This window comes from Eptatretus burgeri, chromosome 17, assembly GCF_056783735.1.
Source record: "Eptatretus burgeri isolate ZD-2024b chromosome 17, Ebu_testis_v1, whole genome shotgun sequence".
Classification (NCBI taxonomy): domain Eukaryota; kingdom Metazoa; phylum Chordata; class Myxini; order Myxiniformes; family Myxinidae; genus Eptatretus; species Eptatretus burgeri.
The window spans coordinates 54,449,903-54,472,320 of record NC_140977.1 but is presented as its reverse complement, the minus strand read 5'-3'; the positions used below and the strand labels follow the sequence as shown (position 1 = coordinate 54,472,320).

Sequence of the window (22,418 nt, the reverse complement as noted above, 5' to 3'; positions counted from 1 at the left end):
TCTCGATCGGTTGCAAAATGACTTAAAAAAACAACACTTACGAGAGCAAAGTCGATGGCATACCATCACAAATCCTGACACCTCTCATCGAAAGCAAAGATGAAAGATGCCAAAACTTCCTACCAGGAATGACCCAATATCAAATTTTGAGTTACTTTTTTTCTTTGCATAGTTTTGACCTCTGTGACACCAATCTTCCAGGGCATGAACCGGCAGTCAAATCCCCCAAAAAGTTACATATTTCATGCGTCCACCAACGTTGATTGCATATACAAAGTTTCATTGGGTGGTCGCTAGAGTACCCTTATTGTCGGGTTTTCCGTGTGTGTGTGTGTGTGTGTGTGTGTGTGTGTGTGTGTGTGTGTGTGTGTGTGTGTGTGTGTGTGTGTGTCTGCAACGCGAGGCTCCACAGCACAAACCAGTAAACCGATTTCGATGAAACTTGGCAAACAGGTGCCATATGAGCTGGGAATGTGCACGTTCGTTTCGTTGCTGAGCAACCACCCGTTGCTATGCAGCAGCTGAAAAACCGCACGTTCACTATTTTCAATACTTGTCCTACAGTTTTGAATGTGGAGAAACGAGACTTCGGAATTGAACACTTCGAGATATTTAGAAAATTTTACTCGAGCTGATTTTTGATTTAGGTTTTATTTTTCAAATGGTAGTCCTTCAAAAATCGGGTGTCTATTTACCGTCATTTAAAGTGTGTATACAGTGTTCGAAAGGAACTACACCGTCGTTCCATCTTCGATCCAAACGTTATTGACCAAAGTGAAAAGGATCCAAAATAAATGAAATCACCGGCATTTCTGTCTTTGTGGATTTCTAATAATATGGTATAAATCAAGTTATGTGGAATTTGAAAAACATCTTTCAAAAAAAATTTCTACACCCCCGTTATGTTATCGTCCGCTACACCGCCAGGTTCATCAAAAACAACCGACCAGGAGGTCTTCTCGCGCTACCCACGGTCTGGTTCGTATTTCCCTGAACATCTGTTGTTCTGTTTATGGTGTTGTTGTTTTTCTTCTCCCTCTCTCTCCCTCTCTCTCCCTCTCTCTCCCTCTCCCTCTCTCTCCCTCTCCCTCTCTGTCCCTCTCCCTCTCTCTCCCTCTCCCTCTCTCTCTCTCTCCCTCTCTCTCTCCCTCTCTCCCTCTCTCTCTCTCCCTCTCTCTCTCTCCCTCTCTCTCTCTCCCTCTCTCTCTCTCCCTCTCTCTCTCTCCCTCTCTCTCTCTCCCTCTCTCTCTCTCTCTCCCTCTCTCTCCCTCCCTCCCTCTCTCTCTCTCCCTCTCTCTCTCTCTCCCTCCCTCCCTCTCTCTCCCTCTCTCTCTCTCGTTTTGTTTTCTTCTGACGTCCACTCTGTTTGCCATCACATTTTATTTTTTACTAAATTCGTCCCTAATTTACTCGAGCCGATTTTTTATTTAGGTTTTATTTTTCAAATGGTCGTCCTTCAAAAATAGGGTGTCTATTTACCATCATTTTTTTATGAGTGCCAGTTGGCAAAATACGCAATAGGAAAAAATCTTGCCAGGCAGAGGAACAATTGTATGTGAACCAATACGTCTTGGCAATGAATCTTCGTCGGTGGATCGGTCAGAACGAAAAGCATCGTATCCAGTGCTTCGATCCTAGCGGATCCCTCGTCGCCTACCAGCTTGTTTGATTGTCTGTAATGGACAGCTCTGGAGGCCAGAGGAGTCAACCGATTTTGATGAAACTTGACAGGTATGTTCATACCAGGATCTAGTTCTTTGCTTTTGAGCATCGTTGCTATGGACACCACCGTTGCCTAGCAACGGGACTTTGAAATTTTAGAAAAATCCTAAAAAATATATTTTTTCGAAAATCAAAAATGGGCTATCAGGCTTTTATGCGCACTATAATCACCCTCTTTGTCAAAAATTTTCAGCCCGATCCGTCAAAAACTGTATGACTAGTATGCAATTATGTCGAGACCACCCATGTCGCCTACCGGCTTGTTTTAAAATGTGCCCGTAATTGCATTTTTTGGTGTTTGACCTTTTGACCCCACCCCAGGGAGTGGGGCCAAAAATGCTGCTGCTCTTTACACCTTCGTGCCATGTGTTGATCATAATTACCAAATTTGGTTAATTTCGCCACAACCATTTCGGAGATAATGTCTGGTGTTGGCTCAATGGTTAGGGTGGTGGGCTTGGGATCCAATGATCCTGAGTTCAAACCCCACTCGGCTGTTGAATTAATACCAGGTGGGGTTGACTGCCTGTCATCCTTCCGAGGTCGGCAAAATGAGTGCCAGCTTGCTGGTATATTGTGTCGGAATGGCGACCCATCCGGGATTGTGTCCAATAGCCAAGGAGTCTGCTTCGGCAGCACCAACGCTCTGCACAAAGTATGGTCCCAATAGAATAAATAGATGGATGGTTTAGGAGATAGCGTGACTGGCGTATGGACAGACGGCCAATGACAACATCTCCCCGTCTTTTTCAGAAAGCTTTGGGATAAATACAACACTGGGGTCATCAGGAGGAACCCAGCTCGGTGAGGATGCAGTCATTTGGTAGAACCTGGATAGGATTTGGGTTTCAGCTGCTCCTCCTCTACCCTAAAACCCATCCAGGCACAGCCAAGTGAGCCTTACAAAAGTATTTTTGTTAGAATTCACTTCTCCCTGGACAGATAGATAAAGAAAGATAGATTTAGAGTAAAAGAGGTAAAAGAGGAAAAGTAAAACAAAAATGGGCCAGGTCGCTAGAGTACCCTTATGTACCCAATAACATTAAAAAGTTTATTAACATGACAAGTATAAGGCTACATGACAGAGCTACGAAGCATCCTGATGGGTGCATATCCCAGAGGCTCGTGTTTGTAAAATCTGCAAGGGCTGTAAATCTCTCTCCTCAATTTATTTTTGCGAGAGCGATTGCATTTGTTGAAGTAAATAGAGAACTGGAGAAAAGAACAAGTACTGCACATTGTAATTTATTATGATAATGTCTCAAAAGAATAAAGAGAAACACTTGGAACACTTGCAATGCAATGTCCATCTCATACAAATTGTCCCTGAAACAAATATTGAGCACATTTCCAACGAGAAAAACATTCATTATGTTAAGTCATCAAACACCAGCCTGGGTTCAACACAAAAACACAACCAATGTAATGTCCTCATTCTCAGAGCTGCCAACAAGAGCCTCCAAAAACACTTCGGCGTCAGCATCATTGGGCGTCGTCCTCCGCATCTGTCATGTCCAAATCATTCCGATCACAGCCACTTTCACCCACAGAACCCTTGTCATCACTGCTCATGCTAACAATACTGTCATTGCTGCTGCTTGATTTTTCAGTCACTGTGTCTGATTTTGCACTGTTTTATTGGTGGCTCCAAGGCTGTCTGATGGTTAGTCAGTGATGCCCAGTTTGACCTTCCGCCATAGCTTCGTGTAGTCATCAAGGGCAGCTTCCATCACTTCCTCCCTCTCTTTTTTTTGTCCAGACCAAATCCTCCCTCCACAATTTTATTGCTGATGCCTATACACATTCGTATTTCGAAACTCATGTTTGCAGTACTCGAAGATATTTCTCCACATAGACTTGGCTTTCACTTTGCTAAAGTAACGGTTCACTGCACACCTCAGGTCTTTCCACTCCCATTTCAGTTTGGTCTTATCAAAGTCACAGTGGCGAAGTGTAACTTCAAAATGTGAGGATAGGAATTCAAGTGAATGGAAATCAGACTCAACATCACGCCAGTTGGCTCAGTCAAACAACGTCATATACTTGTAAACCTCTTGATCAAACGAGCTGAATCTCTTCCAAACACCGTTGAAGTGATGGTAAAACATCTGATTTCAGAACTTTAACTTTGGTTGTTGCTCAAGTTACAGTAATCATATTCCTTAGTAATTTACTGTTGTGAACTCCCAATTCTGCTTATTCTTTCTTTTTAATTCAATTATTTATGTATTCTTTTTTTTATTTCTAGGCGCACGATCAACAACGCTCCGAGACAAAAACTGATGAGCGTGATGGAGTGCGAGAGCGATCGCGGTCCTTCAGTCATTCGCGCCAGGAACCGTGGAGGGGTGGGTCTCGCAAATCCAGGGAAGTTTCCTCAAGTGGTGATGCTCGGTGCACAGGGTCGATCCCAACGCCTAACCCTAACCATGTCCTGATGAACCAGATTCCTGCTGAGCAACTTGGCTCTCCACATTGCAGAAGAATCTACAAGTTCTAAGTGTCGTTTCAATCCCAATTTACAGATAAGTAGTCTCAGTCCTCTAAACAATTGTGGTGTGGTCCTCTTTTGTATTGCCTCAGTTATCTCACTTCCATACTGTCACATTCCTGATCAAACAGAATCAAACCGACTGAAGCGCTTTCTCAAGCCCACAGGTCCACTGGATTGTGATGCAATTGACTCTTTGCTCCGCTCTGCAAAAGTGTCAGCATCTCTTTGCTCTGCTTAAGACACACAAACCCGTATACTCACAAAGCACGATGTCAGCGCGACACCAAGACCAACCTGAAGAAGCCACGGTCAGGTTCCTCGCGGCTCGGCCACCGGCTCCTCGCGCACTTCCCGGGCTGCGTTGGGTGCCGTGCACAGACCCCTCGGCTCCTAGCTTTGACGGCAAAGTTAACCCAGATGGATCTTGTGTCTGCGTACAAAGGAAGGACAAACAAAGCGTGAAACTTGCAAAGAAGATAAACAAAGATGGAGAAAAACTGGAGGTTTTGTTTCACCTTCTACTTGAGAGTATTTTCTCAACGACTCATTCAAATGAGAACTGTAGCTTGTCATTCTTGTCTTTACAAATCCTTCATATCTAACCTATTTAAGATGTGCAACAGTTCTGGTAACTCGAGACAGGAAAACAATGATGTTTACATTCGGAGTACTTTCAAATTAAAGGGAAAAAAAGAAAGGGATATTTCAGAAACTGAGAAATGTTTGATGTAATCCTTGGAAAATCAAAAGTTCACTTTTAATCACAATGTTAAAGAGATTGCACCATGAAGGAGACAATAAAATTTAAAATAGACAGCATCTGAAAATGCAAAGCACATCCGCTTTGTATGTAGACTTCTTCCTCTTCTTCTTATTCTTCTTCTGTATGATGCAAAAACATTAAGAAAACCGCTAAAAAAATTATTTACGACTTTAGGCAACCTTGACCTTTTCATCTTAAAAAAAACAACAACCTGCTTCTGGCTTTTGATTGGTGAACCAATTCAGTGACCAAATAAGTCTTAACATTCCAGGTCAATTGGATGAAAATTGACGATTTTATGTGACGCTGACCTTTGACCAAATTATTAATTAATCTTCCCAATATCCTCATAATACCGACTCCTCATAATAAAGCTTTGTTGAAAATTTGATGACAAAAGCTCAAATTGGTAAAAAAAAAGAAAAGAAAAAGAAGTTACGGCCTGGACAGACACACACACGCACACGCAGAAGCGATTGCAAAACACCATCTTCCGCTGCACGGGGGACGGGCTAATTGGAGAAGTAATAGAACACGCGTGGTCTTCACAAACAAGGACGTGGGCGGGGTCTGTGAGCGGCAAATTGATTGGTCGAGACGACGGATCATGCGGTAATACTTTGTTCAAGTACTGCACTACCAGATGGAAGGGTTTTGAAAGTGTTTCAATTATTTTTGAGTGCCTGACAGGCAGAGTAAAAAATTATTTCAAGTGCACGATTGGGATAAATTCAGAGCCAAAGTTCTGGTAAACTTCAGGTTTGTTTTCCGATTCATGTTCAAAATACAACATTCAATTAAAAAAAAAACATTGTTCCTCAATCTTCAACGGACGTTTGTCGACAGGACACAGACAGACATACAGAAGCGAGGCAATTGCTTAAAACCCGCTTTTTTTCTTTGTGTGCTCAGGTTAATTAAGCTTCTCAGTAATTTCTGTGGAAACCGACACGCCCTGCCTTTTCAGGTTCCAAATTGGCTTTGTAAAGCACGTGACATCTCATAACCAATCAGGGACCCACATAGGCAAGACACGATGGCAACTATTACAGGCATCATGGACCATGGCCTCAAACAAATTGCAACACAAGCTCGCTCACTTGCATCATAACTAGAAGTCCTCTATGATATATAAAAAGTCTTAAATAAATATTGCAGGGGTGGGGAATGGATGTGTGTGCGTGTGGGGGGGAAGGGGGGGTTGTTAAATCCTGAAACCAGCAAAAAAATTTTTGGTGGTCAATCTATTTATTTGGATTGTGGGAAAGCATCTGCTTCATCTACATTCACCACGCTCATATTTCATTAATACGACTTCTTTTGACAGTCCCAATTCACCAATTTGTACCCTTTACAACTCCCTGAACCATGCATGGATGTTTACCGAGTCACATGGAGCCTCAAACAAAGACATCTGCAATCAGTAAGCCGAGAATGGGACAAAGGAGTATGGAGAAGCCATCGTCACGTTTGATGTCCACAATGGCACATCCACAAAGGACATGACACACCAGAAATGATGCAGAGAGGAAATGCTGGTGCAACCGTGACATTTATGGTGGACATGCATGTCACCATGAAAAAAAGATCAATTCCGAGCCAACAGGCAACGATTCATCAACTTGCCGAGTGAAAAGCTGCAGAAGAAGAAGACAGACACACCATGCTTCAGGAGATGCCGATCTCCTCGTTATGCAGAAGGCTGTCGAGCCTGCTACGGTCACCAAGAATGTGCTGGTCGGTGATGACACATACCTCGTCCTACCATGCTACCATGCAAGCTTAGAGTCTCATGACCTGTTCTTCCACCCAGAGCCGAATAACCCAACAAACCGTCACATCTGGAACATCAAGGCGGTCAAGAAACAACTTGGTCCGGACATATGCAAACACATCCTCTTCCTCCATGCTGTCCTTGGATGTGACAACATATTGTCTTTATGGGATTGGGAAAGGAGCATCCCTCAATAAATTCAAGACAAGCCATCACTTCTGTGAGCAAGCCAAGGTTTTTGATGCATAATCAGCTTCTCCCGGTGATGGTGTCGCTGCAGGAGAGAAAGCCTTGGTGATCCTCTGCAATGGGAAACCCAGCAAAAAGCTACACTCTGCGGCACAAGCGGTTCTGTGAGAAGGTGGCTTCCAGCAGGTCTCGCGTTCAACCAGAGCTTACCACCTACATCAGCAGCAGCAAAGTACCACAGCCTCCGTGTATACTTTCAGGTTCGAGAGTGGAAGGGATCTGGGGATGGACTCCTTTCATAAGTGGGGATGGTGAGAGAATGACAAGGGGGCTTGTCCCTCTCCAGCAGACCTAGCTCCTGCTCCTGAGGAGCTGCTGCGGGTCATCAGCTGCAACTGCCAGACCGACTGCAGCAGCTTGAGGTGCACAGTGCACACACAAGCATCATGATGTTGAGTGTACTCCTGCTTTGGGAAACTGCAGAGGATTTGGTTGTACAAACAATATAGCTGGCATTTGGTGAAGACAAAGGCATTGTTGGCTTATGAATGCATCTTGTACATTGGCACAGTTTACCCATTGGTGGGGAGATTATGGCAAAATGCTCCCTCCCTCCCATCTTCTGCGCAGAGTGATGCTTCTCTTGCATAATATAACATGTTCCTGTTCACCGTCAAGTTCCCCGCAGACTCCATGTTGTATTCTGGAAGCTCTCAGGATTATGATTTACCATTACTACTCCTGCCAGTTGACAATCATTATATGTATTTTAATTTTTTTTTAATTAGTTTGTGCAATGGCAATCTGCAGTCATTGCAAATGGTCTTCAGTGTTTTATTTCATCATTTATAACATTTTCCAAGCATCGTCCCAAACTTGTTGAGCTTTATGATGATGTGCCAATAATAGTATGCACTCAGTTTGTATCTCAGTAAAAAAAACAGCCTTTTTGCAGCCATTTTTCCCTGCTGAGCAGGGGTTAGCTTTTTGCGGGCTCCACGCAATCATGGTTCCTTGTTGTGGCAATTTTTTTATGGGCGGATGCCCTTCCTGATGCCAACCCTGGTCGCCTCTTACAACACAGGAATATGGTACACCTATTCTAACCTGGGCATACACCGGGACCAGTACACTGGAACTCATTTTGCCGACGTCAAAAGGATGACAGGCTGAGTCAACCCCCTGGTGTTAATTCAGTGGCAAACGGGGCTCGAACTCATGACCCTCCGATCCCAAGCCAGCCACTATAATCACAAAGCCAACACCAGGCTAGTTTGTATCTCAGTATTGCTTTTAATTTCATTATTGTAGGATTAAAAATTCCAGTAATCAGCTGAGATTCATGGCCTCTTAATCCTTCAAACACGAACTGCTTGCCAACAAGAAGGGCACTCGGTAGAGCGCATACCTCCATCAGGTAATGCCTGATCCACGAGAACATATCAGGCCCAATACGTTTTTGAGATATTGTGCTGCATGCTGTTTTTGGCCCCATCTCTCAATGGTGAAGAATCACTTTAAAAATTAAATAATTCTCTTATCCAGATCCGGATCTTCACCAAAAGTGAATCAATACTTCCTTGTCACACACCTAACGTGTCGACCAAGTTTTGTCCGAATCCGTTCACAAAGTTTTGAGACATCGTGTCATTTAATTGTTTTTTAGCCGATTTCTCAATGGTGAAGAATCACTGAACAAAATTCCACTATCCGGATCTAGATCTTCAACAAAATCTAGTCAGTTCGTCCTTGTCACACACCCAACCTGCCCAACAAATTTCATCCAAACATGTTCACAACTTTTTGAGATATCTTTGAGAAAATCAGTCTCTGACAGTCCACTTGAAACCTTCAGATAGGTTGTAACATGTTTAAAGAAGGTTGAAATGTGGAAAAATGCCATTTTTGGTGGGGTCATATTCCACTATGCCTGGTGTTGGCTTAATGGTTAGGGTGGTGGGCTTGGGATCCTAGGATCCTGAGTTCAAATCCCACTCAGCCGTTGAATTAATACCAGGTGGGGTTGACTCTGCCTGTCATCCTTCCGAGGTCGGGAAAATGAGTGCCACCTTGCTGGTATCCTGTGTCGGAGTGGCGACCCGTCCAGGATTGTGCCCAATAGCCAAGGAGACTGCTTAGGCAGCACCAATGCTCTGCACAGACTATGGTCCCAATGAATGGATGGATATTCCAGTGATTTTCACAGGTTTCCCCTTTTCAGACACCTGAAGACTTTCTTGATGTGATGGAGGACATATTCAGGAGGATAAAAAAAGTCTACATAATTTTTGTTGCACTTTGTTCATGGTTGACCAAAGGTTTTCCATGAAATGCCTGTACTATACATCCACAGAAATAACTGGCAAATTAAATCGATGAATGGACATTTACTGCTTCATGGTGTATTTATCTTTTCATGCAAGGATGTGAAGTAAAAATTTTAATGAATTACATTGAGTTTTTCTCAGTTTTACAAAATGGACCTTAGTTTACCATTAATAATGACCTTGTCTTTCATAAAGTGCTTTGAGAGCAATGGTAAAATTAAATTCAGCTCAGCTCCACGACAGACCGACGACAACACGTCACCCCCAAACCTGCAAGCGTACTTACAGGGGCTGCGTTAACCTGCAGGATAGCCAGCTGAAGAAGTTGCTTCAACCCAGTCCGTAAGGTTGGATCCCAAGCTTCTGCCGTACAAGTGGTATTTAAAGGCAAAAGTGGTGTCGAAGAAAGTGTCTCTGTACATTGTCCATTCACCCGAGTCATACTCGGACCTCCGAGCTCTGGCCAGTCATAGTCCAGCTGCAGTTTGGATGGTTTGCCAAGCATGAGGTATACTTCAGCAATGGTGAGAGGTCCCGTGGCTGCCCCCCAGCCCTCTTCACGCAAATGATTTGCAAATGCTATTGCCGCTTCTTCCTTGGACTTCTTGGGTGGGAACCCTGTGCCACGTCCAGTCTCACCAGCATCCTCACTCACCTCCACTCCACTTTCACCCGACACCTTCTTGGCCACCACTTCCTGTTTGTCACCACACTCTGCAAGCCCAGCAATCACCCTTGCATTTTGTGTGTCATCTTCATTAGTCCAAGTCTCCCCTTGAGCTTCCAAAGATGTTGTGGGACCGCAATTACTGTAGTCTTTGATTTTAGGGCACTGTTCACCTGGAGACGTTACTGTTCCTTCACTGGTCAACCCCTCGCAATCATCACTATCTGCAGGATTGGATACATTGCGACCAGACTGCAGGCTGTGCATCACTGCATCCGACACAGAGTTGTCATCCGTGTTCCATCTTGGAGGAACAGGCAAAGGCGAGTCCACAGAGGTCGAGGGAATCCCCGATGGCCACGGAGGTGTCGGGCAGAAGTTTGTTGAGGTCTTCAGTGGATCTGTGGAGAAAAACACTTACATTCAAACCACCAAGAGAGTCAAGAAGTCACATGCAAAACCACAAACAATACAAGGGCAGCAAATAGCAAGACCATATGAATGTGTGAAACAGAAGACAAATGAGAAATGTTCTTCTTTGGCGAAATGAGGATATTATGAAAAAATATTTTGAAGGCTGGATGGAAGTCACAAGTGCACAAAGCTCAGCACAGAGACATAAGATGGCAAAGAATTGTGATAACTTTTCCAGATTCCCCGTATTTAAAAAAATGCCGAAACGAAATCAATTTCAGAACAAACGAGTGGAATGTTTGGCAAGACACTTTGGCGTGCACACATTGAAATAAAATACAGTAAATAAATCAAAATATCACCAGAGTAAGACTCAGTGCAATCCAGGTTGTCAGACTGACACAAATTGGGAGCACATACAACTTGAGCGAAGTCGATGGCGAGCCGTCGCAAATCCCCACGCTTCCCACCTAAAGTAAAGTTAGAGAGATGGCAAAAAGTTCCACCAGGAATGAGACAAGATCGAATGTTGAGTGAATTTTTTTTCAGTTTTGACCCGTGACTCACCCCCACCCCCTGGGGGTATGAGTCGGGGGTCAAATCCCCCCCCCCCAAAAAATCGTAACATGTTTCATGTGTCCCCCAATGTTGATTGTACATGCAAAGCTTCATGAAAAATGTTTAAAATGTGCTGACAATTACATTTTTTTTTGTTTTTGACCCCTCCGCAAGGGGGCGGGGCCAAAATGATACTGCTCTCACACCTTCTTGCTATGTGATGATGATAACTAACAAGTTTGGTGCATTTCGGCACAACTGTTTAGGAGGAGATAGCGTGACGGACAGATAGATGGAGCCGATTACAATATCCCCATTATTTTTTTTTCTTTCAAAAAAACAAAATACAGACTAAAAGGAGTGAGAGAGTAAGAGTGAGAGCGAGTGAGAGAGTGAGAGAGCGAGAGAGACAGAGACAGGTAGAGAGAGAGAGAGAGACAGGGTGAGAGAGAGAGAGAGAGAGAGAGAGAGAGAGAGAGAGAGAGAGAGAGAGAGAGAGAGAGAGAGAGAGAGAGAGAGAGAGAGAGAGAGAGAGAGAGAGAGAGAGAGAGAGAGAGAGAGAGAGAGAGAGAGAGAGTGAGAGAGAAAGAGTGAGAGAGTGAGAAAGAGTGAGAGAGTGAGAAAGAGTGAGAGAGTGAGAGAAAGAGTGAGAGAGAGAGAGAAAGAGTGAGAGAGAGAGAGAAAGAGTGAGAGTGAGAGAAAGAGTGAGAGTGAGAGAAAGAGTGAGAGTGAGAGAAAGAGTGAGAGTGAGAGAAAGAGTGAGAGTGAGAGAAAGAGTGAGAGTGAGAGAAAGAGTGAGAGTGAGAGTAAGAGTGAGAGTGAGAGAAAGAGTGAGAGTGAGAGAAAGAGTGAGAGTGAGAGTAAGAGTGAGAGTGAGAGAAAGAGTGAGAGTGAGAGAAAGAGTGAGAGAGAAAGAGTGAAAGAGTGAGAGTGAAAGAGTGAGAGTGAAAGAGTGAGAGTGAAAGAGTGAGAGTGAAAGAGTGAGAGCGAAAGAGAGAGTGAGAGAGTGAGAGAGTGAGAGAGTGAGAGAGTGAGAGAGTGAGAGAGTGAGAGAGTGAGAGAGTGAGAGAGTGAGAGAGTGAGAGAGTGAGAGAGTGAGAGAGTGAGAGAGTGAGAGAGTGAAAGAGTGAAAGAGTGAAAGAGTGAAAGAGTGAAAGAGTGAAAGAGTGAAAGAGTGAAAGAGTGAGGAGGAGAGAAGAGGGAAGAGGGAAGAGAGGGAGGACCTGCAAATCCATGTCCTCACCACTGCAAATCTCCTCAGGAGGAGATAACACGGTACCATCGCCATCAGGGTTCACCGAATCCACCTGCCCCTCAGCAACAGGAGGGGGTCGGGGTGGTCTCGGGACTTTCCCAACACTGACAGGACTTCCAACACCACCGTTGTCCTGCACAATGGGTGTGTGGGGAAAGGGTAAAGGCCAATGTTGCACAATCTTTCACCAGTTGCTGGGGCTCATTGACACAGCAAGTTCAGAATGGGAAGGTCATTCGACTCCTGCTCCTGATGCATGCATGCTCTCTTAGCAGCACAAAGCTCATCCACATATTATGTCTGCATGAGGGGAAGGGGGTTTGGGAAGGCCGAATGCTTTCTCAGAGATTTTGGGAGGGGGAAGAGGGTGGGGGCAGGTGAGTCACAATGGTGGTGATGTATATGTAAATGTGCCCTCACTCGTTCAACCGTTCTAAGCAAAAACAAACATGCAAGCACAGCATCTGTGTCAATGCAATGAACAAAGAAACTGTTTTTCAGGACAATGTGTGACCTCCTTTATGAGTGCTTTTCAAGCAATCCATCGAGATTTTTCTCATCATAATAGATCGAAAGTTCGAAGAGATGGATCTGGTTCCCTCTTTCAGAGAAACCGCTCCAAAGATGTTTTTTGTGTTAAGATGTCACAAGTGGATTAAATCAATAAGCAGTAGAAATAGCCATTTTCCTTGCACTAAATGGGGTATTTTAGGAGGAAAGAAACAGGTCAAACTCGAAAAATAACAAACAGTTATGGATGTTGTACAGGGGAGTGCAGATGTCGAGGCCAGGGATTACAGGAAGCTAATCTCCCCTCTATCTGGTGTGGTTTGGGTCAGCACTTTCAGGGTGTGTGTGTATATATATATATATATATATATATATATATATATATATATATATATATATATATATATATATATATATATATATATATATATATAAAAAATATATGTGCGCATTTGTCGAGGAAAAATATAATTCCACACCACAGCAGACTGGAAGAAAAGGAAGGAGGCTTGTGGGTATTCCACAAGGCAACAGCATGGAATACCACAGGGAGGAGGTTGGGCAGTATTCCACACTCCAACAGCATGCAGTACCCCCAGGAAGGAGGCTTGTCAGTCTTGCACATCACAACAGCATGGAAAACGCACAGGAAGGTCAGGTCATGGTCACGTATGGGAACAAGCGCATCGCTGCTTCAACTTTTCGCCGGTACTCCAAGGGCCTCCGTCTGGCCGTCCCCCAGGTAGATGCCTGGCCCATCCCCATCTCTGTGAGATGTTGATCAATCTGCTGCAACCACGAGGCACGTGGTCGGCCCATTGGCCTCCTGCAGTCACGAGCCTCCCATGCTGAGAGAATCTGGTGAGCAGGATCAGCGTCAGGAAAACGAGCCACATGTCAATACAGCAGCAGTTGACGCTCACGGACTATGCAAGTAACAAATCTCATTTGAGTCTCTCTCAGCAACCGCTCATTAGACACAAAGTCCGACCAGCGAAAGCCAAGGATTCCAAGAAGAGACCTGGCACCAAAGGAATTAAGTATCCATCTCAGATCCCTGGTCAGAGTCCATGTCTCACATCCAAAGAGCAAGAATGGAAGCACCAAGGACATGGTGACTCAGACTTTCATCCTCCCACACAGGTACCGGCAGCACCACACCCCATGATCCAGTGAATCCATGACTCCCCAGGCTGACCCAGACGTCTGTTGACCTCTGGCTCACAGCCAGCAGAGACATGAATATCACTGCCAAGGTAAGTGAATCTCTCCGTGACTTCAACATCCTCGCCACAAACAGGTACAGACAGGATAGCAGCATCCATGATGTCATTGAAAGCCTGGATGTTAGTTCTGATCCAGGAAACCCGTAATCCCGACGGCTCCGACTCCTCATTCAGTAACCCGAGGGCCCACAAAAGGATATCTGGAGTCTCTGCAAAATCAAGGTCAGAGATCTTGACATTCCCAAGTGATGTACCGCAGCTTGATCCCTCTGACATCCTACCCAGAATCCAGTCCATACAAGTGCTGAAAAGTGTAGGGGCCAGTACACACCGCTGAGAAACTCCAGTAACAACTGGAAATAAGTCAGAGATGGTATCACCACATCTCACAGCACTCTCAGTACCAGAGTATAGTTCAGACATCAGATTGATCAGTTTTGGTGGCACCCCACGAAGACCAAGTATCCTCCAGAGGGCATCCCAATTCACTCAATCGAACGCTTTACAGAGATCAACAGCGGCTGCAATCAGCCCCTGCACAAACTCTCGTCTGCGTTCGGTGATGACCCGAAGAGCAAGGATACGGTCAATCGTTGACCTCTTTGGTGTGAAGCCTGACTGCTTTCGATACTGGTGCTGAAGCAGATGGTGGCGAACCCTATCAGGAATGATCCGATCAAAGATCTTGCCCGGCACTGAGAGCAGCCTCACCCCTTGGTAGTCGTTGCAGTCTTGGTGATCACCCTTCCCTTTCGAGAGGGTGACAACAAGGCCCCTCTTACAGTCAGTTGGGATTATGCCTGTGTTCCAGACAGAGCACAGAACCGCAGGCAACGCCATGAGTGCAGCATTCCCACCAGCCTTGAGAAGTTCAGCATGGATGCCACAGGTCCCAGGAGCTTTACGCCATTTTAATCGGTTCACCGCAGTGTGTGTTTCCACAAAGAAAGGTGGACCACAGTTGTTTGGAGGGTCAGCAATCAGGATTGTACCACTCCTGACATCAAACTCAACAGCTGGTGGATCAGCCTGTTACAGCCGCTCAAAGTAACCGGCCCAGCGGGCCTTCACTTCGGACTCCTCTGCTCTAACTGCAGTATACTGAGGGGTGGGCTTGGACGAACACAATGTGCGAATTCCCCTGTAAGCAGGACGAGAATCACTTGACCACAGGTGATGCTCTACCCCTTCACAGATTCCTCACACAATGGCCTCCTTGTCTACAGAGTGCACATACAGTTTCACGCCTCAGCTCCCTGAACAGCTCAGCTCTGCTGTTCAGCCTGGCTCTGTGACTTTGGTCAATGGTATCCAGCGTCCCTTGAGAGACTATCAGTTCTTCGCCCCACGGTGAGTTCCAAGATATCCACCAGCAACATCAAGGACAGTGGTCTTGAAGGCACTCCACAACTCTTGAGAATCTGCCAAAGCACCCAGATCCCCCTCCCCCCCTCCAAGTCTTCACTCAGCCTGTTTGTAAACTCCTCAGCTGCCCTCTCATCCTTGAGGTTGCCAACATCCAGCCTAAGCTGGGATGGTACCATTGTCCTGGATTTAAGCTGCAACTTCAGAGTTGCTACAACAAGCCTGTGGTCAGTATTGAAGAACTGAGCACTCCGGTAGAACCTGCAGTTCTGGATCATCCTCTGGCGACCATCAAACGAGGACATGGTCAATCTCCTTTGCCATACCGCCAGTATTGGAATACCAAGTCCAGCGATGAACCTGTGGGTGCTGAAACCATGAACCAGCCGCCCTAAGTCCACGACTTCTTGCAAAGTCAAGGAACTTCGTGCTATTCTGGTTCACAGTTCCAGACCCACGGGGACCAACACTTGTCTCATAACCATCCCTATCAATTCTAATTGATGCATTGAAATCTCCCAAGACGAGAAGAGTATCTCACCTGGGGCACTGATCAACCACAGACTCGAGCGGGACATAGAATGCGTCCTTCACTTCACGGTGAGATCACTCGCCTCAGTCGCAGCATATACAGAGACCAGGGAAATGACACCCAAGGAGTGACGAATCCTTCGTCTCATAATACGCTCGTTGACCGGTGTTACCTCAATTATTATTGGAGCCAACTTATGGGACACAGCGACAGCAACTCCCTGGGCATGGTAACCATCAGAGCAACCAGACCAACAGCAGGTGTAACCACCCACCATAATCTTGCCACTATCTGTCTCCGAACCTCAGAGAGTGCTGCAATACCAAAATCCAAGCACTTGAGCTCAGATGATAACAGAGACAGGTGATCATCCTCTTTGGGATAAGACATTCCAGGCACCCACCTGAAGGGACCACCTCAGGTTAACCCAAGGAGACCACCATCTGGTGCATGACACCACAGCACCACCCCGACACACACAACCGCAATCTGACCCAGGAAGGTTACCCCCGTGGTTTCCCTCCCATCATCAAAGATTGGGGGTCCCGAAGGCTTTGCCCCAATTCCGTCATCCAGTGAGCTGCCCTGCGAAGGGCAGCTGCACAGGAGGTCCTCCCATGGAGTGGGTTTTCAGATTTCTTTTTGCTTTTGGTATGTTTTGCAGAATGAATGGTTTTACGGTGGTCAGAGTGCAAATCCTGCCACCAACCTCCGAATAAAAAGTAACCCAACTGCAAGAGGACGTCCACAGACAAAGTTGGGCACTAGATATGGATGGCCGTTGGCTCACAAGGAGCTCCTCCACCCTCTGACAGGTTTTGTTTTTAATCCTGCTGGGTGTCCATATCATACACCCTCCTCACCAAGAAACTTGGTGGGGAAGACGATTTAGTCGCCGACAATCCGACTCTGGAACAGGTTTGTGCAGGTTTGTGCAGGTTTACATGGTACCTGTAGCAAGTCACAGATCTAGTCTGGCCTGACCTGACAGGAAGGAGGCTTTTCAGTGTTCCACACGGCAACAGCATGGAATACCTCCAGGAAGGAGTCTTCTGGTTATTACACACCACAACAGCATGGAATACCTTCCAGGAAGGAGGCTTGTGATTTCCAACATAACAATCCACAAAAGCACAGTGAGACTAAACCCGAGATATGAGAAAATGGAACAGAAACGAACCGCAGGTGTTGCATTTGATGTGCTGACCTCCTCAACCCCAAGACCTTCACCCCACTTGAAGTGTTACGAGATGAGTTGGATTAACGAGTGAAGATAAAGGGTGCAAACAGTATAGCAATGGTGTGGGAGGTGGGTCGGAACGAATGGAATAAATTAGACCTCGATACTGAATTGCAAAAGAATGACAACGGAACCTCCCCCCCCACCACCCACCCCCAACCAAGAAAACCCCCAAAAAACAAACATTTCATCACAGATCATTTTCATTTCCACCCCCCAATCTTGCTAAATAATGAGCTGGTTCCCCTTACAATTTATTACTGCCAAAACACCTGTCCCACCCCCCCACCCCAATCACCCACATTCCCTGGATCCCCTTCCTGCTGAACAAGCAAGTCAGCTCAGAAAAGGCAGGTGAGGGCAGAATCAAATGAGATGAAGGTCGGCATTCGTACCCATGATTTGCTTCTCACAATCATAATCCCAACACAAAAGCCAAAAGCCGTCAAAGCATAGCGAAGCCAAGGTACAAGTAGCATCATCAGCAGCGATGCACACATAGAAAGAAGCAGCAGAAGAAGAATAAGAAAAAGAAAAAGAAGAAGAAGATATAAGCATCACCAGAAAACTCAAAACAAAGACGGTAACACCTTTACCTTGCAGGACGTCATTTTAGCGACGTGAATGCCCTCACGGAGAGATGCATGCCTTGCGCGTCCCTCCTGGTGCCAGTGCACGGTACACAAGGCCTTAGTGTGTACAACACGTGCAACACCAGCCAACAAGGTCACGACCGCCTCTTTCGGAGGATAAAGCCGAAGTTCTGAGTACTGTACATCTCGTGCCGAAGGCCGAACATCCTCGGATGTCCTCTGTAGTCCTTCGGAGAGGTTTGATCGCTATTTGTGTAGGATTAAGTACGGCACTGCTGGAGTACATCGGGAAGGTGTAGAGGTTGCACACTTGCCGTTGAACTGGTTAGCCTGGGTTTGACTACCGATCAGACTATAAACCGTCGGATTGGCGCTTCGTATCAGTGAGTGCTCCGTCGCTCGGACGGACATTATGCTGGGTACCTGTCTGCTATCATTCAATGGCAGACGTCAATAATGTTATGATGAAAAGTAGGCGAGTTGTCGTCGGCACCCTGACCAATTTCAAATTCCTCCCCTAACCAATTCCCATCGAAGGTCTTTCCCGGCCAACCAAATTATTTTACGACTTGGTACAACTCTACATGCCCTCCGAGTCACCAACCCCAAACTACGGAACATGTAAAGAAGAACAATACTTAACGGAGGAGAAGAAAGAAGACAAATGGAACTTCTGATGCTCAAAAGTACGACTTCCAATGATGAAATAGTTTACTACATGACTTGAAAAGGGAAAAAAGGATACAAGTCTGGCTGATCTGGGGCTCCATTTCTCCTGCAGGAACGCGATCAAGCTCGCCACTTTCCGATGCAGCTCCACAATCATTCTGTCAAAGGGTTAGCATATTGCAATGGGATCAAAGGCAAAACCAAGACGATGAAAAGGTGGCCACCATTTAGCTCACAACTGATGCAGAAACATGGAAAAGATGCTCGAGTATAAAGACGAAGGATATTGGGCAAAGACGGGCAAATGTGGTGAAGGTCCTACCTAAGGCGAGGATTGTGGGCCGTGTTCTGTACATGTGCCCAGGCCTTGTTCGTCTTTGGCAGCAACTCCAGACACACCTTGGGGGGAAGCTTTGCTGGCTTCTGATCTTCATCATCGCTTGCTCCTGAGACACACGGAAAGTAAAATTTCTCAACAGCGTGAATTAAAGGACATTTAAAAAAAAAACCCGACAGAAAAGGATCCATTGAGATCTCTTGTCACGGCACTCAAAGACCGAGTAACAAGATCTTACAAGTCATAAAGGCAGTACGGTCTGTGGGGGGAGGTGGGCTGTCCAAGAGATATTGGAAAGACACGCACCATAAGGATCACAGATCTTCTTGAGGGAACGACACGTTGGCATCTTGATCCGCAGGTTACGCCCCTTGTAACGCACCGTTGTGACACTAATGCAGGAAAGCAAGCACACTTTAGCTGCCAATCTCACAAGATGATACAAAATAGAAAATCCACCAACCAAGTAAATTCAGATCAGATAAGGCAGAACCAAATCAGGTAAAGGTTAGTTGGTCAGCCTCAGTGGGGGGGAAAAAACGTTTTTTTAAACCTCCACCACCGAAGGTGGGCGGAGGTTGGGTTTTCACCCCTGTATGTTTGTCTGTCTGTCTGTGAGCAGGATATCTCAAAAGGTTATGGCCGGATTCGGACGAAACTTGGTCGACAAGTTGGGTGCATGACAAATACCAAGTGATTAGTTTATGGTAAAGATCCAGATTTGATAATTTTTAAAAAGGGATTCTTCACAATTAAGACAGGGTCAAAATCTTTATTATAGTATGATATCTCAAAAAGTTACGGACGGATGACAAAACTTTGTCGAAGAGTTGGACAGGTGACAAGAACAAGCCAATTATATTTTGGTTCAAGTCCGAATACAGATCCGGTCTATAAGTGGGATACAAAACGTGTACTATTCAGCCTGGCCTCCGGAGGTATGCGTTCTTCCAAGTGCTGTTCTAGTTGTAACCGAGAAGGCCGCGGAAGCCAAAAGGCATAAAAGTTTATCTTACTAATACCAGCACATCGACCAAGTCTTTGGTCTGTTTGGGCGTTCCCATCTGAGCACTGTTCCTTCTGGTTGTAAATCCCTTGGACTGTGTTGAATTGTCCAGAATTTACCAACATCCTTATTTTTCTTTAAACACCGATCCAAGGCTCTTAGAGGAGCAAGTACAGGAATAGCATGCAGGACAAAGACATTACCCAATGCCAATGTCCTACAAAGTGCAATTAAACCCAGCAATCAAATGCTGACTTCATGGGATATTGAAATATATTTTATCCAAAAGCGCACAAAAGATTTTCGGCAATGCACTAAGTCGAACAAATTTTGACAAAAAGTTCCATTTCTGAGAGATACTGTGCACGGCCATGCACCGGCAGACGTGCTTGTGGCAATGATGTCACGGCGCCAGTGGACCATCACTGAGCCGCCACATAAGAACACGCCTTACCGTAGCAATGGATTTTTCTGCTGGAACGGAACCATATTCTTTCACACCAGAACAAAATTTTGTCAACAGTATGGCCCAGTTCCTGTATTGTGAAGCCACTTCTTTGCTAACTCTCTTATCTGGATATTTATCCGCATTTGGGATCTTAACTTTTAAAACAAACGGATTTATTTCCTGAGCAAATAAAGGGATGGTGATTGAGACGGTGGAGACGACGTTGGGTTGAGCTGCAGAAGAAAGAGGGAACATGGAATCGATAATAAATAACGATATACAATGAGACTACGAAGCCTGGTGTTGGCACAGTGGTGAGGGCAGCGGCTTGGGATCCAAAAGGTCCTGAGTTCAAGCCCCGTTGACCCACTGAATTAATACACCAGGGGGTTGACTCAGCCTGTCATCCTTCCGAGGTCGGCGAAATGAGTACCAGTACACTGGGCCGGTGTATACCCCGGTTAAAATAGGTGTACCATATTCCTGTGTCGTAAGAGGCGACCAGGGTTGCGTCAGGAAGGGCATCCGGCGTAAAACATGTGCCAAATCACTATGCAGATCATACGGATGATCCGCTGTGGCGACCCCGAACGGGAGCAGCCGAAAGAAGAAGAAGATACAATGAGACTACGAAACCTATGGCACCATACTCTGGATTCAAGCACAGACAGGGATGGGGAAAGAGAAAACCCGGATGAGGCCTTAGCTCTGCTGGTGGACAATGAGGAGCAGGTCCACGGCTAGAGAGATGAGCAGATGATGAGGCAGGCAACGCAACATGCGGTCAGGGTGATAAAGCCACCTGAGCAGGAACCAGGGACGATGAAGCAGGCACAACAAAAGGGGCAACGTCAAGAGCAGGAACAGGAGAAGGCAGGCACATGAAAAGGAACGAAGGAGGGCAGGCAGCATGGACAGAGCAACGGTTTACTCTCCACACAATCTCCTTCTCTCCATTAGCGCACTCCAGGACAAATCAAAGCCTGCTGGCTCTTGCAAGAGGTCCCACAACTCCATCTCGGGGGAGCGGGGGGGGGGTGACGAAACTTGGCACCTCAGGAGGTGCTCCAAAGCTCCACCCTTCTTGGGGTGATGAAACTCCACCCCTCAGGTGATCTAATCTCCACCCTTCTTGGGGTGAGAAAACTCCACACCTCAGAAGGTGACCAAAGCTCTTCCCCCTCTCTCCTGGACAATACCACCCCCTCTCAAAACTCCTCTCACATTGCTTCGGCCTCACCTCGGTCCCTCACCCAGATACAAGAGCTTATATGTACGATTCCTTACCTAAGACACTATATATTACAATGCACCACCCTCCATATGGTGCACATTTAAACAGACAATTCTGCAGCTACATTTCCCTAGTTAATCACATTAAGATGGGCTAACTACTCGTACACAGGCCATACAATATACATTTCTACCCGTTCTAAAGCAATATCTACCCTCCTCCCCCCACCCTCTACAAATGTAACAATACGTTTGAATTATTGTGGGTCATGCAAGCATGTCTATGTCGGTGGTACACTTAACATGGAGGCCATCGATTTATCACTTGCTTTTTGGGGGGATGGGTGGGAGGAGTCCCAGATAACATCTATTAATAAAAGAGGCGTGTGTGTGTGTGTGTGTGTGTGTGTGTCGCTTCATTCTAATGACTTCCTGCTGTCATAGTATAATCGGAATGGTACCGTTAAAAAGGTAATAATAGATTCACTTGAAAACAAATATCTGAGTCTGTTTAATCACAAACACGCCCGTTTTAAAAGCCCCCTCATTCCGGGTTGAAGTAGTAAGATCAGGACTGGGAGGCTAACTTAGTGATTCCAACGGTAACTATTATTCAAGGGTAACCAAGCAAGAACCTTTCAGAAGGACACAGGAGCAGCATACAAAATTATATATTGGAATACTTCGTGAAGTAATATAAAAATATAAAAAGTACCTGGAAGGAGAAAACAAACAAACAACAACGTCTTATAAAAAAAAATCCCCTTTTCACGTGTTTCACTTCATTTTATATCCTCATTGAGACCAACAGACAGACATGCAATATGTTTGTGAAGTACAACATGCTGCTGTCTTTTGATTAAGCCCTAATAGCGAAGCGACGAGTCGGCACGACTAGTATTTTCAAAACAGAAAAATAATCGATTGAAAGTATCATTTCATCAAAATGAGACGACCATGTTTGTACATCGTGCAATTAGGAATGTATGTATGAATGAATGTGCATGTTGCACTTCTTTCAAGCAGGCAATCGGAAATCTAGTAATCTGTTCCAAATCAGCACCGCTGTGTTTAAACAGCAAAATGATTTCCCATT

The 22,418-nt window shown here is 45.5% G+C and overlaps 1 protein-coding gene across 6 annotated transcripts in view; it reads right to left on the bottom strand.

Moving 5' to 3' along the window:
• Window positions 1-22,418, bottom strand: part of CRAMP1 (cramped chromatin regulator 1) — a 41,281-nt gene that overhangs the window by 8,188 nt on the left and 10,675 nt on the right. For 5 of the 6 annotated variants that reach the window (XM_085862886.1, XM_085862883.1, XM_085862888.1 and 2 more), the window contains 8 exons: window positions 18,942-19,027; window positions 18,621-18,744; window positions 18,375-18,456; window positions 17,633-17,875; window positions 12,152-12,296; window positions 10,713-10,820; window positions 9,556-10,337; window positions 4,511-4,646 (listed from right to left, as the gene is read on the bottom strand). In XM_085862886.1, the coding sequence (XP_085719012.1) occupies window positions 4,511-4,646; window positions 9,556-10,337; window positions 10,713-10,820; window positions 12,152-12,296; window positions 17,633-17,875; window positions 18,375-18,456; window positions 18,621-18,744; window positions 18,942-19,027 (1,706 nt within the window). The remainder of the gene's footprint in view (window positions 1-4,510; window positions 4,647-9,555; window positions 10,338-10,712; window positions 10,821-12,151; window positions 12,297-17,632; window positions 17,876-18,374; window positions 18,457-18,620; window positions 18,745-18,941; window positions 19,028-22,418) is intronic. The other variant, XM_085862884.1, reaches the window with a different exon arrangement.